At 50.5% G+C, this 15,298-nt stretch overlaps 1 protein-coding gene across 1 annotated transcript in view; it reads right to left on the bottom strand.

The window, feature by feature from the left end:
* The window catches only part of exoc4 (exocyst complex component 4), a 132,630-nt gene that overhangs the window by 68,352 nt on the left and 48,980 nt on the right, over positions 1-15,298 (bottom strand). Inside the window, exon 10 of the mRNA XM_036518366.1 lies at positions 9,793-9,889. Within this exon, the coding sequence (XP_036374259.1) occupies positions 9,793-9,889 (97 nt within the window). The remainder of the gene's footprint in view (positions 1-9,792; positions 9,890-15,298) is intronic.

Raw genomic sequence — 15,298 nt, 5'->3', positions numbered from 1 at the left:
AGTCAGAGCGGCGGGGCGCTACTGTAAACTCCCCCGGGGGAGACGCCGCCTCCGCCCCCGTCCAGAAGGCATAAATCACACCTGCCTGACCCTCGCGCGGTCTCTGTGCGCTCGCGCGCCCCCGCGGAAATTATTCATGACTCGCGGAAGCTCCGCTTCGCGCCCGAGATAAAACGCCGTGGGCCCGCGACAGGCCGCGGATGAGAGGGAGAAAGGTCGGGACCGCAGGGACGGCGTGCGCGTAGGTTTCCCGACGTCTTTGCTCGAGGACGTGTCTGTGCGTTCGCGGGTCGTTGATTGCCGACCCTAACCTTTCCGGACCAGTGTCCCGAGACTGTGATGTAAAGGGCAAAGAGCCGCCAGGACATTCACACTTCAGAACAGGTCTTTGTGACTGTGACTGCTTAGCTCGAGTGCCTATAATTCCTTGATTATATATCCATTACCATCCCAGCAGAAGACTTCTAAGAGACGAAACTGCGAGGCAAGGAGGTCAAAGGTCACTGATTACAGTGACTGTCATCATATTGTAATGATGCTTCTGTATCCATGATGCTCCTTTGGGGTCCTTCCTATCCGCTTTTTCAGCCCCCAGTGTGGCAATATTTTGTACATGATTCATTTACCTGTGAGGAGGGTGTTGTCTGGCTAGACTCTTTCTGGCTTGTTATATAGCAGGTAGCCACCTGGTTGTGGAATCAGAAGTACAGGTAAGACAGTTTCAATTTAGAAATCATTTAAGTACATGACCTCAAACATTTCTTTTTTGACACTCTACTGCAAAAAGTGGTCAAATGAAGGTGAGTGGTCATAAAAGGTGTATGCAGGTGCTCCATCTGACTGCTACTATGACCTTGGCCATCACCTAAGACTGAACACTAGAGATGGACCAGGCTACTAGAGCCAGTTGTCTCTTATTGAGAAAGGCAGACCCAGGCTAGTGGAGCTATGGACCCTGCAATCCATTCAAACTGCACCGCGTTACAAAGCCTTCGTTTGTACTGGACAGCAGTGCACTGCATTAGCACCTGTGCTGGAGAAATCTGGAGCAGCGCAGAGTCCGTATCTCAGCATCTCTTTCGCGGCCACGCTGCCACGGTGACAGATGGGGCTGGATTCCGTGGACTACAACCCCCTCCCCCGTTCCTGCCCCGGACACACCGCCAACCCCTTAGGGGAGAAGGCTCATTGGAATGAGAGAGGTGAACAAGCATCCCAGTTTTTTTTGTTCCTGAGGAGGGTCATGGCCTTCTGCTCATTTTAGCCTTCTACCTGCATTTTGTCTGCTCGTCCTCCTCCTCCTCATCATCATCATCATGGTCATCATCATCATCGCCTTCCCACACAATGTTTCCAGAACTGTCACTAATGTGACTCCTTCATAATGCTACAGACAAAGTCATGGCAACATGGTTTGTTTGCCTGCGCCTGATCGATCCTGCCTACTTCTTCCGCTCACTGCAACGCGTCTCCAACGGGAGACAATGCCTAATAAGGTTAAAACCAAGCCCCTCTCTGCTCTCCCCAGACACTGGCTATTTTAAGTACGCCGGTAACGAGTCGTCAAAGTGAGCTGTCCACCAGGAGGCGGGGCCGGTGCGAAACCAGCCTTTCCCAGCATTCATTAAATGTACACATTCACAGGAATCATACTTTAAACAGACCAAGGAGATGATATTTATATTACTTGATGCTCATCATGTCTTGTTCTATGTGAAATTTATTTTAAAAATACATATATTAAAAAAAGAGTACATTTTACAGTAAAACCCACACATGGGCAGGGCACTGCCACACACATATACACACAGACACACACACAGACACACACACACCCCAACATGTCCCCACACAAACACCCATACGTGAGTGCACGCGCGCACACACACACACACACAGGGGAACGCCATAATGTTCTAAATGACCCCTCCCGCGAGCGGCCATGCTGAACCGGGGATACCCCGTGTGTCCCAAACCCTCCCGGCTTTTGGCTGCTACATCAAAGGGACGGAAGGGGGCCGCGCTGGCACCACGCTGGGCATCAGTCTGCTTCCACTGCTGCTCCGAGGCCTGCTGTCTGCCACCACGGGGGGGTTCACAGGGCACTGGAACTGCGCTGGGATCAGCGTGAACGGACAGACCACAGCAGCCCCCTTCTGTATTCTCACCCTGGCGGTTCAAGCCAGATTATTCGTTGCCCCACAGCGTTATTTGAATTGTAAATTTGACTGACAGCGAGATGCTGTCCTGTCAGCCGCGCCTTATGAATGAATCGCTCCGCGCTCCGTCGGCCGGGCGGAGAGGCCGCAGCCCGATCGATAGCAATGGCGGTAATGACGGTGGCGGGCAGGAGCTCGCTCACACACCCGCGCCGCGCCGCGCCGCGCCTCTCCTGCTGCAGTCTCCTGACCTTCCCTCCGCAGAAAATCGCTTTCTCCTGATCCATAATTCAGCGCCGTATCCACGGCTACGGTTAACGGATTACGCCGGCGAATGTTTACCGTGGTAAATCCATGGATAAGTGAGAAAAGATTAAAAAGTGAGGTGGGGGGGGGTCGAATCGTACGCGTACACACGGATTTGCCATGATTTGATGCTTTAAACACCGCACCTTCCACACAAACACAGAGAGACACACACAAATGCATACTGACTCTACATGCACATAATGTACAGGCCCCGATTGGAAGTAGAATGCTGTTGCGGTATGACTGTTAGCATAACAATCAGAGACCCACAGCAACCTGCTGGCAGGCAGCAAGTTGAAGTGGACTTTGGATGCATGGGTCATGGGTTTGTACATCAGGCTCATCCAATCCTGCTCTGCCACGGGGGATAGCCACTCTGTACCCACTTCCAAGAGTCAGTCATTTTTTGCACCTCATGCAGACAGACAGCCTCCAGGGAAAAGCTCCTTAAAAAACCACAGCGACAATCGCGTTCTCGTTTTCCTTCACAATTGTCCCTTCCGTCGATGGAAACCCTGACGGGGGAAGGGCGCAATTTCGACTCCCGCCACAAGCCGGTCAAAAGCGGCGGCTGACGGAGGCGCAGATCGATGCGGCGGCCGGCTCTCCTGGGAGACTTGGAGACGAAGACGAGGGACACTATGTAAAAACCGCGGGCCGGCACAATGGACGCGGCCGGGTGCATTGTGGGTACCGGACAAAAGACAGTCGCAGCCACAATCAGCGTAACAATGCGCGCTCTAAACCGATGTTCCCGGCTGTCTCCTCTCCAGGCGGGTTATTGACGACTGCGGTGATTGCAGCGTGGGGCTCTTCTCCTATTTGCTCTGCTCTTCCTCCTCCTCCTCCTCACACAGTCCTGCTCCGAGACTCCGAGGACACACTGCGGGAAACTTTTAATAGGAAACCTTTCACTCCAGTTGGGAGGCTCAGCTCAGCTAGAGTGAGACCGCAGTGGCAAAGGTCTGGGTAACGTATGAGTCAGAGTGACCGAAAAAGCTTTGCATCAACACTGCGCATGCAGGCTCAGTTCTGCTTTAGCCTGGACTCAGTTTGTGTATATGTACTTTATGTAAGACCTCCTCCCGGCCGATGAAGGTGAACGGAGCTGACACAAGGAGCGAGCTCCACCGCTGACCTTTACTGTCCCTGTATTCCCCGAGCCAAACAAGCAAGGGGAGCCGGCCTCTCCGCTACGCGCCGTACGAGGACGTCCGGGAGACCGATTTTCTCCAGCGGCAGGCCGTCTCGCCGCGTCCGCCGTGACTCAGCGCCGCCACGGAGGGTCGCCCCCCGGACGCTGCCGGCCGACCATCGGAACGCGAGACGCCGTTTCCCGGCAGCCGCCGGGAGCCTGTCGTCTCTCATCAGACCTCTTGCTCTCCGCGGCTGGCGGGCAGAGCGAGGGCTCTGAGGACAGGGAACATCTCAAAACGCAACTGTGTTTATGACACCGGGTGTGCAGACGCACCCCTCTGTTGCCGCCTCCTATTTAAGGACATGAGCGTCGAGACCCCCTGCCTCAACCTTTATAACCCCACACCTCAGCAGAGCTCTAATAGTTAGGTTTTCTTCCATGGTGGAGAAGCACTGTTGTGACATCACTGAGCAACTTAACCTCATTTGTCAACACAGCTGTCACTCTCCTAACCACACCCACAATTCATGCCTTAAGGGCATATGAGGGGCGGGCCCAGACGTGCAGTACTCTGAAAAAGACTGGAATTTTGTGATGACAAGGGCATCAGTGTGTAAACAATGAAGAGAACAGATAAAAAAAAAAAAAAAAAAAACTAATTCTTGCTGTTTCACAAAGTTTCAAACCCGATCTTATCAATTTGCCAGACTTTTGCAAGAAGAAAAGACAGGGAGTCTGAAAGGTCGCTAAATATAGCAACAAAGTCACCAAATTTGGCAAGGGCACGCTTCCCTCCCGCCGCCGTGACCTGTGTAGAGCCCCTCGAAACAGCGGCAGTCCCCCAGGGGCCCACGTCACATCATGTCTCTTCTAACAAGCGGGTTGTGTCACGGGGCCCTGAAACGTACCGCTAAACTCTGGCTGACCCTGCCAAGTTCCCCCCCTCCCCCCGCGTGACCGACCGAGGGCGGAAGGACTCTGGTGTTGGTGCAAAGGTAGGGCACCGTCATGGGGGGGGGCGGGGGACATGACTGATCTCAGATCAGTTCGAGTGGCAGAGCGCAGTTTTTGAGGGACAGCTTTGTGTCTGGCCGTGACAGAAGTAACAAAAGCTTTATTCTCTAGTTACAGCTGCTGTGTTTTTGGTGTACTGGTTCTTCAAATGTCTTTTCTATGCATTTATGAACACAAATATGTCACGACACATATTATGAATAAATGAAAGTACATTTAGACACATCTCCAGCTACAGAGGGAGGACTTCTTGCTCTCTACATGCCTTGCCTTTTTAAATCCCTTTTAAACTACATTTTTCATTGACAGGCATTTTGTTTCATACTTCTGAAACTCAAACTTGATGTCTCCCAGTTTTATCATTATATTTTAAATTACTTTACATCACTGACATTCACTGTCATACCTCTTTCTACTCAATGCCGTTCATCATCTTTTACTTAACTTTACTGCATTTTTGGCATTGCTTCCGCTGCTCTTTGTGGACAAACTGCATGCTGCCAGTCATCGGAAATAAAGACGTTAACGTTTACCAGCTACGGCGTTTCTCTGAGATTACAGCTGTTCTCCCTGACCTCCTGTCGCACAACAGTTTTAATGGCTATGAAAGCAATTAGTACCTCCTCACAACATACTCACAAGTCTGAACATTCACACATGAAGTACCACTGAGCCAGGACCCCCTTCCTCCCCTTTACAGTGAAACCATGGTTATGTCACTCATACCCATGAAGTTTACATGAAAAACACGTCAGACTTGACTTCATTCAATCCTAGGTAAAATACACATGCACTGCTAATGTTAAACTGCCCAACAAAGAAGTCTCAGTAATTAAACACTGCTGCAATACCCCAGCTTTAATCTAAAAAGAAGTTTTCTTGATTCCGATGCAGATTTAAAAAGCATAACAAGGCAGAGGTTATGCTCCTTGAAACTTAACATCTAGTTGTACCTCCAGAGAGTTAAGCAACTGGGCAAAACATAAATGTTAATGTAAAAAAATGTGAATCTTAACTTTATTTCACAACATGGGTAATTTCACACAACTTCTTGCTGCCTTCATCTGACAGTGTGATTCAGATTCAGAGAGGGGAGAGGCTTTTAGCTTCTAGACTGAGGAGTGAAACACCATTACTTGCATGAAAGCAACTATGGGGGGGGGGGGGATATACACTTAACTTCAATGGGAAGGACTAACTGGGGAGAGAAATCCGACCCCAAAATTAGTACCACTTTCACTGCACTAAGTAGGAGCTGACAAAGGTGTAACAGATGTAACAGGCCAGGGGGGGAGGGTGTTGCGGGGGAATGGAGTATGATAAGACAGACGGGGGGGGGGCAGGGGAGGGGGGGGTCATGGGGGAATTGTGAAATGGGCACAGTCCCACATACAGTGTTTTATTGAGTTATCCACCTTTCTTCAAATGTCAGGGATGGTGCCCCCTCCTGCCCCTGTCTCACCGGATCCAACCACTGTCCATGTGTCCTGTGCACACAAATGCAACGGGCTAACGGGCTCTCTTCTTCTCTCACTTTCACTCCCTTCTGTACAATGTTCTTTCCTCCCTCTCTCTGTTTCCCTCTCTACATCTGTCGCTTCTGTGCATTATTCGTTTATTCTTCTCCTTCCAGCATCTCTTCTCTCTCCCCCTCTCTCTGTATGTCCATCCTGTGCAATGTTCTTTCCTTCCTCTATCCCTTTCTGTCCCTCATGTGTAACATTCTCTCCCTCCCTCCCTTTATCTCTACTTCTCTATCTTCCTCCCTCTCTCTCGCTCTCTCCCTCCCTCTCTCTCCCCCTCCCTCTCGCTCTCTCCCTCCCTCTCGCTCTCTCCCTCTCTCTCTCTCCCTCCCTCTCTCTCGCTCTCTCCCTCTCTCTCTCCCTCCCTCTCTCTCTCTCCCTCTCTCTCTCTCTCTCTCTCTCTCTCTCTCTCTCTCTCTCTCTCTCTCTCTCTCTCTCTCTCTCTCTCTCTCTCTCTCTCTCCCTCTCTATGCAGATGTTCTTCCCTGCTTCCTGCAGGTCTCTCCAGCGCTCTCTCTAATTGCTCTCTGACTCTAATGGAGCGTGGCTGATATTTACACTCCCCGGTGCCCTGGGGCTGGGGGGGGGGGCCCTGACAGCGCCCAGTGGTCAAACACTGCCACTGTCAGGATCGGCAGGCACCCTTCACCTGTCGGTTTACCCCCCCACCCCGCAAATCCTCCGCCAGGCGCGTCAGGGTGTCGGGCAGACCCTGCATCTGTTCCCTCGCCGGGGTGTAATCTCTCCCACACACACACCCCCGGCTCCTGCCCTGCCAGCGCTAATCAGGCCAGAGGAAACGGGCGAGGGGGAGAGATTACAGAGTTATTCTGCGTCCTGCCTTCAAAATGCCAGCCCCGGCCAGGGTGGGCCGGGCTTAAATACCACTCAAATGTCAGCAGGAGGCCCTGAGAGTCAAATGAAATTACCTCCTACCTGCTCAGGCCCTCTCCACTGTGCTCTGGTGTGTGTGTGTGTGTGTGTGTGTGTGTGTGTGTGTGTGTGTGTGTGTGTGTGCATGAGAGAAAGAGTCTGGGTTACTGTTGGCAGACATGAAATACACACACACACATGCACGCACCTCAACACATTTCTTTTGGTTAAGTATCAGCAGAAACAGCTCGGCTTTCAGACAGATCGATGTGTGTGGGGGGGGGCAGTAATAGATGGTCTCTCTGGTTCAAACGCCCTCCTGGAAACGACACCTCGCACAATGAAAACAAAGGCCTTCATGGAGCTCACGTATTGATCCTTTCGGCTGAGATTTGATATTCACAAAAAAGACAAAGAAAAAAAAAACATGTATTTTTCTTCCTGATCTGGACAGTGTGCATTTGCTCAAGGCCTTCTGATCCCGGACTTCGTATGTGACACACCGGGTCGATCGGAACCGGCAGCCACGGTCTGGGCCTGTGAGGCAGAATGGGCTCAAAGCTCAGGGGCTTCAGCCAAGTGTGTGGAAAGCAGAGGCCTGGGGACTAAACTTAACTGCATTTGTGTAAGCAGCCATGGAGCCATGGTCCTGCTGCTACAGGTTGTGAAACTGTTCAGTCCTTAATTTGGCCCCGAATGAGTCTCACCTGCCTAAAAGGCTGGGTTTAATAAGCGATTCTCTACAGGTTCAAGACGTCCTACTCCGCACCATCTGCACTGCAAATTCCATCCCCGCCAGCAACCAGTCCCTTACCGAATCTCCTTGACAACAAAAATCCTTAACTGAACCAGGAAGGAACACATTTTACGCACTGTACTATTTACGGTCTCTGGTTTATCTCTGGTACAGCTCGTCTTTGCAGCTGAAGAGCCTCTCATGTCTATCACATAAATATATGGAGGATGATGCTAATCTCCTCATACGCCATAACATCCAGTGCTGGGTGACGGCTGGAACATGCAGTAAGAAGGTAGCCTCAGTTCACCTTGATACTGGCTGTCTGCTGCAATTCTTGCTGCAATTTGGAACGCGCATGCCGGAATCATATTTTGTCTTAACAATCCAAACCTCGTCCCGTGTCAGGTGCTTGCAGGCAACAATAATTGCTCTTGAATGCGGTAATGCGCTGTGAGTCAATTAGCATACCAGAAGTCTTCCGCAGATTAGCGTTGTGTCAAGTTTCACAAACCCGGCTGACGGGAAGGACTGTCACCAGCCAACAAAAAATTACATTTAAAAAAAGATAATGAGTTTGTATATTTGGAATTATGCTGTGAAATACGGCACAGGCACTTCACATGCGGTGTGTTTTTCCTGACTTCAGAGATTCCACAGTAGCCCAGCTGTAGTCAATCAGGCACTCTCTTAAGCGCGCTTAACTACCGTTTTCAAAATTTCCACCGTGACACACTGCAGGTATTAGGCATTATGGTTTAATTGATACAAGTGTGACTGGAAAAAAGAACCGATCTCAACAATGAAAAAAGTCCAGTCCTGCCACATGTGGCCTTACTAATAAGGGGTAATATTCCATCCAATCAAATCAAAGGGATTGTGATATCACAAAGGAGGCTGGAGGCTATCATATATCAATGACAACTGAGCATTGTGCTTTGGGGACCACATCACAGTCCAAAGTCCTAAAAGGTTCATAATCAATACTTACATCAGCGGTGCTTATTGTAAAAGATGCCATGTTTCTATCAGAGACAGAAAAAGAGCCACCGGATCACTGATAGAATGTCAACCCGCTGCCGTGAAATAAGATGCTTTAATCCCTAAAACCAGCAGCTCAGAGGGAGCAGGCTGGGGCTGTCCACAAGAATACAAACACATTGAACCTCTTGGAAAGGCCCTGGCCTGGCTGTTCAGAACGGAGGAACGTATCCTTCTTTAAAGGGGAGAAGGGCAGAGCCGGGCGTGATCGAGAGGCGCTCCCTATCTGATTGGGAGGGGTATCGCCGGTCCAGAATCCCCCTTGCCCTTCGCGCCTAGCATCTGCGCTCGCGGTGCGAGAGGGCGCTGGCGGGCCGCGCCAATGGCGGGACAGACCGGAGCGGTGAGCGAAAGGTGAGCCAGCGGAGCAGCCGGCGACTCGCTCTGCGAGAGAGCAAGCGGGATCGATCGATCGGGCCGTCCCGGCGGGCCCGCCATTCCCGCCTCCTCCACGGCGCCTCCTGCACCGTAAGCACACCTCTCAGCCTGTCTCTCGGATTCAAATTCACAACGCTTTATTGGCACGAAATACAGCGGAGCGCAGGAGGAATAACAAAGCATTATAACACTAAAACGCGCTCTCTTTTGGGCTCGCTCTCACTCAATCTCTCCTCCTCTCTGCCTCCCCTTTGTCCATCTCACCTTCTCCCCTCCTCTCAGCTCAATTCAAATTTGGTTTATTGGCGTGAAAAACAATTTGTAATTATTGCCAAAGCATGTTACATAATACAAAATACAAAATGAAGAAAACAAAAAAAGATAAACACATTTATCTAAACCAATCTAAATAATGAGGACATATAAAGATTAAATACTAATTCTAATAACAGACAGCTGTACTCATCAATTCTATATTCTGTAATAACAGAATAGACTATACGTCTGCCTAATCCTTTATGTACTTCTCTCTCTCGCTTTCTCTCTCAGTTGACCTGCCCTGGTAGGCTAGCTCAGTGGTGCTGTGTGGTCGCAAACAGGAAGTGAAGGGGGAAGTCCTACCTGAGCAGGGGCTGGAAGATCACAGTGATGTTCCTCGCTCCCGGCTTGCACACAAACTTCGTCTCCCCTCCTTCTATCAGGTTGTCATCCGCTCCACCTGGAACCACAGGGAGAATCACAGCCTTTGATTACAAGAATGAAGCGTGGTATTATCGCACTCAGTTAACTCATCCAGAGGGCCACAGTGCAAATCCTAGGCATGCAGGGCGGAGGTTCTGGTAAATATTTCCAGCTCTATAAATGGATAATGTGTCAAAATGGAAGCTGTGCAGGTCACCTGTGATAAGGGCATATGCTAAGCAAATTAATATTAATATCACGCTGATTAAAGGTCATCTAATCAGCTATGTGAAACAGAGCATCCACTTGCAGGATAATGGTCCCTTAGCCTTCTTATTTTCACCTGGAAATGAATATCCTGTACTTTTCTGTCTGTCAGCTCCACCACCCCCTCTCTTGTGCTACTTCAGAGTGCAAGCAGCAGTAGTCTTGGATGGGCCTAAGCAGGACTTGGGGGGGGGTTGGGGGGGAGTGATGGTGCTGTGAAAGGGGGAAGAGGTGATGAGCGGATTAACGTGGGGGGGGCTTGCAGCTTGGGCCTCCGGCAGACCCGACACCGGGCAAGTTAATGAGAAAATCATCGGCGCGCGGCTCGATGAGCCGGAAGGACCGAGAAGCCGAAAGCAGCCCCCTCTCCTCATTACCTCCGGCCAACCCGACGCAATCGATCGCGTCAGTCGTGAGGGAAATCGCGTGCGCCGTCGATGAGGGGGTCCCTCGACCCGCGGGTCCTGAAGCGCGCCTCCAGCCCCCGGCCAGTCAACCAACGCGGCCCTCTCGGTCACAACATCACTCTAAGTTCATTTGTTAATTCATTTTTCCGTTCCCGGAGTACGCCTTCGCCCCCCCGTCATCCCTTTTAGAAGTCTATGAGGACGACGAGCCCTCTTCGTGAGCCGGACCAGAACCTGAGAGCACTCCCTGTGCATGGGATTCGCACCGGTGCCTTCCCTTCCCCTTTCGAGTCGTTTCAGCAGGACTCAAAACCTCGCTTGGTCCATATCAGATCCACTCCACCATGACTGTGTGGCTAATTTACCACCCACACCTATACTCAAGTAGATAACCACCACTGTTCGTCTGATACACCGTTTCCCGGGCCTGTACAATTTACAGCCTTTTTAATGGAAAACCTTCCACTGACTACCATAAATCACCCTTCATACTCGCGGCCCTGTGTTCTCATTTTTCCGAAAAAAAAAAGACAAAAGATTCTCTGCTAAATCTAAAAGCTTTCAGTCTGCATTCTTCCTCATTGTTTCTGTGAAATTCATTGCTGTGGAAAGCAATTCTTGTTGCTAAGTGGAAATGGAGCCCACGTCCAATTTTCTCTCCTTTCTCTCCCGCTCCCTCTCTCTCTCTCTCTCTCTCTCATGCCGTTCCTCTCTGCCAATTTAATTAAGACTCAATTACGCCTCCAAAACAAAGCTGCTTCTCTCACCAGGCTGGGCTCTGAGAGAGAGGGAGAGAGGGAGAGAGAGAAAGGGGGAGGGAAATAGAAAGGAAGAGGTAAAGAGAGAAAAGAAGAGGGAGGGAGAGACAGAGAGGGGGAGAGAAAGAGAGAGAGAGAGAGAGAGGAAGTGGTAGAGAGAAAAAGATGAAAGGGGGAATAGAGAAAGAGAGAGGGAGAGGGAGACAGAGAGGGAGGGAAGAGAGAGGAGTGAGAAAGACTCCCAGAGCAGATTTCACCGGCTCTGTCATATCCACATCACTGAAATGCGTGCTCACACATATGCATGCACGAATGCGCACACACACACACACACACACACACACACACACACACACACAGCGCACACACACACACACACACACACACACACACACACACACACACACACACACACACACAGATATATACACACACATACACACACACACACAAAGGTTTCTCACTTAAAAACAAAAAAAAAGTCATTCACCCTGAGGTTTCAGCTCTTCCATTAAACACATGGTATGACAGTAAATTCTTATGCAAAATGGTCTGATCCGATTTTGCAAATTCAGTGTTCTCTGTTCTGGCACACAACCTGAGGTGGGCACCGGGGAACAGATGAATTTAGTCTGAAAGGAAACAGCCTGAAAGGAGTCCCAGTCATTGAAGATGATTGATGAGGCATAGCCTTTCTAAGAACATTGTTTCATCAACCCAAAAAAAAAAAAAAACTAAAAGTACAGGCAGCTTACTTTCATATGCTGATGACCATTAGAAAACAATTTGCTTAACATTACCATGCAGACAAATGAACTGGCAAACTTGATTAATGAATTTCTGTTTTAAGTGTTATATAATTATATTCATCCCCTCATGAATTAAAAATTCATGCAAATAAATTACTATAAAGAATATGTCTTTAAAACGTTTACAGCCATAAACAGAAGATTAAGTACAGCTGGAGGTCAGTTAGCGGGAGTCATATCCATATACACCTTCCAGAACTCCCTTGCTCAGCTTGAGAAACACACAGGCACACGTGCGAGCTGAAGAGTTTACCTCAAAACTAGCATGAAACGCAGCCTATAATGGCATCGATCTACAGTTCGATGTTCTGGCGTACTGGAAACTGCTTCTGATTCAGTGCCTGGTGTGAGGAGCGCTAAAGGCTAGGCGCTAGAGTCACCAGTTGCGTGCATCAAAATCCAACGATCCATTCGCAACCTTGTTTAATGCGACGGGGTAAGCAGATATCCAAAACTCTGAAACACGTTCTCTTGATCCAGCGAGCCACGTGAGTGTGGACCGGCCAGGATGTGGACCAGCTCAACGGTGTTTTAGTTCAGACTGTTTGAGCTCCTGTTTGCTTCATCTCCAACTCTGAACATTAATGTGGGGACTGGTGCTGGTGACAAGGTGGCTGTGCGTGAAGCACTTCCATCACTTTCAGCAATAAAACACACCGGAAGCTGGGGACTGAAGACTGTCCTCTCTAAAAGAGAGAATGTCATTAACTGTAGAGAGAGCAAGAGAGAAACAGACGGAAAGAGAGAAAGAGTTAAAAAGAGAGACAGCATAGTCCAGGATTGAGGGAAGGAGAGGGAAAGAGTATGGAAGAAAGAGAGCATAGCCCCAGACAGAGGGAGAGAGGGAGAGAAAACGATAAAAACATTACAGAAAGAGTTAGGAAGAAAGAAAGCATAGTTCATCATAGAGAGGGAAAGAGAGATACAGAAGGGAAAGACAGACAGCATGACAGACTGCGACTGGGGGCCAGAGCTTCATGCAGCTTGCTGAATATGAAGCCTGCAGAAGACTTCAGTGTCATTTATACTCATTGTCATAAAATAAAATCAGACCCAATAAGAGAGCTCCTGATCACAGCAACAGGTGGAACCACACTCTATAAAACTGACTGGTTCTGCTGGCGAGGTCTAAAGTGGGAAGCTGCTCCTCGTTTTAACTGATATGCAGTATGCAAGGCCTCTGCTCCTGTTTTGACATCGCAGACAGTCCTGTGGTGCTGCCACTGTTTCATGTCCCTGCCGCTCTGTGTACCGTGGGAGAAAACGACGCCGTTTTCAAATGAAACGCGCAGCTCGGCGCTGTGACCTTTCGAGGGCTGTTTCCACAGCGAAGCCGAGGACGGAGCTGTCACCAGCGGCGAGGCGCGCGCGGCCGTGAGTGGGTGGCGGGGAGCGGGGGAGGGGGAGGGCGGGGGTAGGGTGGGCACGGGGGGGCGCTGTCACGCGTCCCGGAGAGTCCGCAGCGGGAGCGAGACGGGAGGCAGCTGGGAGCCTGCGTCAATTCCGCAGATCTATCACCGCAGGGCCGCACAACCAACGCCACCGCCGCTGCCGAAGGAGCCAAGGGCACCGGGGGAGGAGTGGGAGGGGGCTGTGTGTGTGTGTGTGTATATGAGACACCGAGAGCGTGTGTATGTGTGTGTGTGTTTGTGTGTGTGTATGTGATATGTGTGCACGTTCTCGTTGTGTATACTATGCTTGTGCTTGTGTCTGTGTAAATGAGAGTGTGCGTCTGTGTGTGTGTTTGTGTGCGAGTGTGTGTGCCTGTGTCTCCGTGTCGGAGAGAGGGATTTCCCCAGGCACGGGGTATAATCCTGGATTAGGCACATGGGTGCACTGTTTCGACTGGAACCCCCCGTTTCCCCCCATGGTGGGAGAGAGGATCAGGCTGGAGATGGAGATTCTCCACATTATACAGGCAAATCCCCCCCCTCCCTCCCCTCCCTGAAAGTAATCAACCCAGTCAGTGACTTAGTGAAATTGCATTAGCTAAACTTTCCAGGGATTGATAAGAAGCGGTTTGATCTGTAATGAATTCTGTCCACGGCAGGATCTGAGGGACTCGCAGCTCCGGTGCTGTCTGTGACTCCGTGTCTCTGAAGATTCATGGGGGGGTTTGGGGGTGGGAAGGGGGGGGGGGTAGATTGGGGGGGGATGTCTCAGCAGGGCATGACAGAACAATATGAGCAGTGTAAACACACTCATAATCTCCCGTTTACAGTGAATGACAGGCTCATCGCCGCCCTGTCGCTGTGATCTGGCAGGCCGACGGCGGCCAATCAAACCGGGGAGCGGTGACCGACTGCACTGTGGACAAAATGCGTTAACAAGTCGCCGGACAAGAACTTTCACTGTCAGAATCGAAATCACCAAGATTCTTTCCCCCAGACATCCTCAGAAAGAGTCTGAAGTCACGCACGTGGTTATAGGAACTTTAAGCCCTTTTGCTTCCACGTCCCTACATGAGTCAAAAACGTTCAGACCCCGGACAGCGTAGATGAGGAAATGGTGGAGAGTGTTTCTCGCGATACGAGGGGACAGTGTGTCGGTGAACAGCCTGGGTATTGGGCTGTTCTGCCTGTCGGTCTGCTTGCCCAGTTTGTGTTTAGCTGAGCAGGGTAAAGGTCGCTAGGCTAGCTCGCCTGCCATTCTGATGGGCTGGGTACTCAGAGAGGCAGGTCTGACGAGCACAGCCTCCAACGCTAACGAGACCAGGCGGATTCAATAATTCATGAGCCCACACCCGCCCGGCTATAACTCCACTGCTTCGTCTCCGGGTGCGATTGGCTCCTAATGATCTCCTTCTATTATTAAAATTAACTGGGGGGTGGCGGGGTTGGGGGGGGAGACAATATCCGATCCCTGGCCAGCCGCACGGAGTCGGAGAAGCGAGGCGAAGCGACGCCGCAGATACAGGATGATAATAATTTTCCAAAAAAAAAAAAACCTGTAAATTGGGTTGGATTAATTACCGTGTTGCGAGCGTCACGCGGTGCGATGCATCAGCTGCCCGGGACGAGCGCACAGCTGTCCGGCTCTGACGCCGCCCGGAAGACGCGTTCGCGAGCCATATGTCCGTTTATGCCTTCGTTCGCCTCTAGAGCTCGCGGTGCCAAGAGCGATCAGAAACGCATTCTCCTCTCTTGTCTCGAGCTTCTACAAAACAGCTTAGGACAAAAATATATGTCGCTTCTCTGAAATCGGA

Source organism: Megalops cyprinoides, chromosome 23 (assembly GCF_013368585.1).
Source record: "Megalops cyprinoides isolate fMegCyp1 chromosome 23, fMegCyp1.pri, whole genome shotgun sequence".
Lineage (NCBI taxonomy): Eukaryota > Metazoa > Chordata > Actinopteri > Elopiformes > Megalopidae > Megalops > Megalops cyprinoides.
The sequence above is the reverse complement of the archived record's forward strand: the minus strand, read 5'-3'. Positions and strand labels throughout refer to the sequence as shown.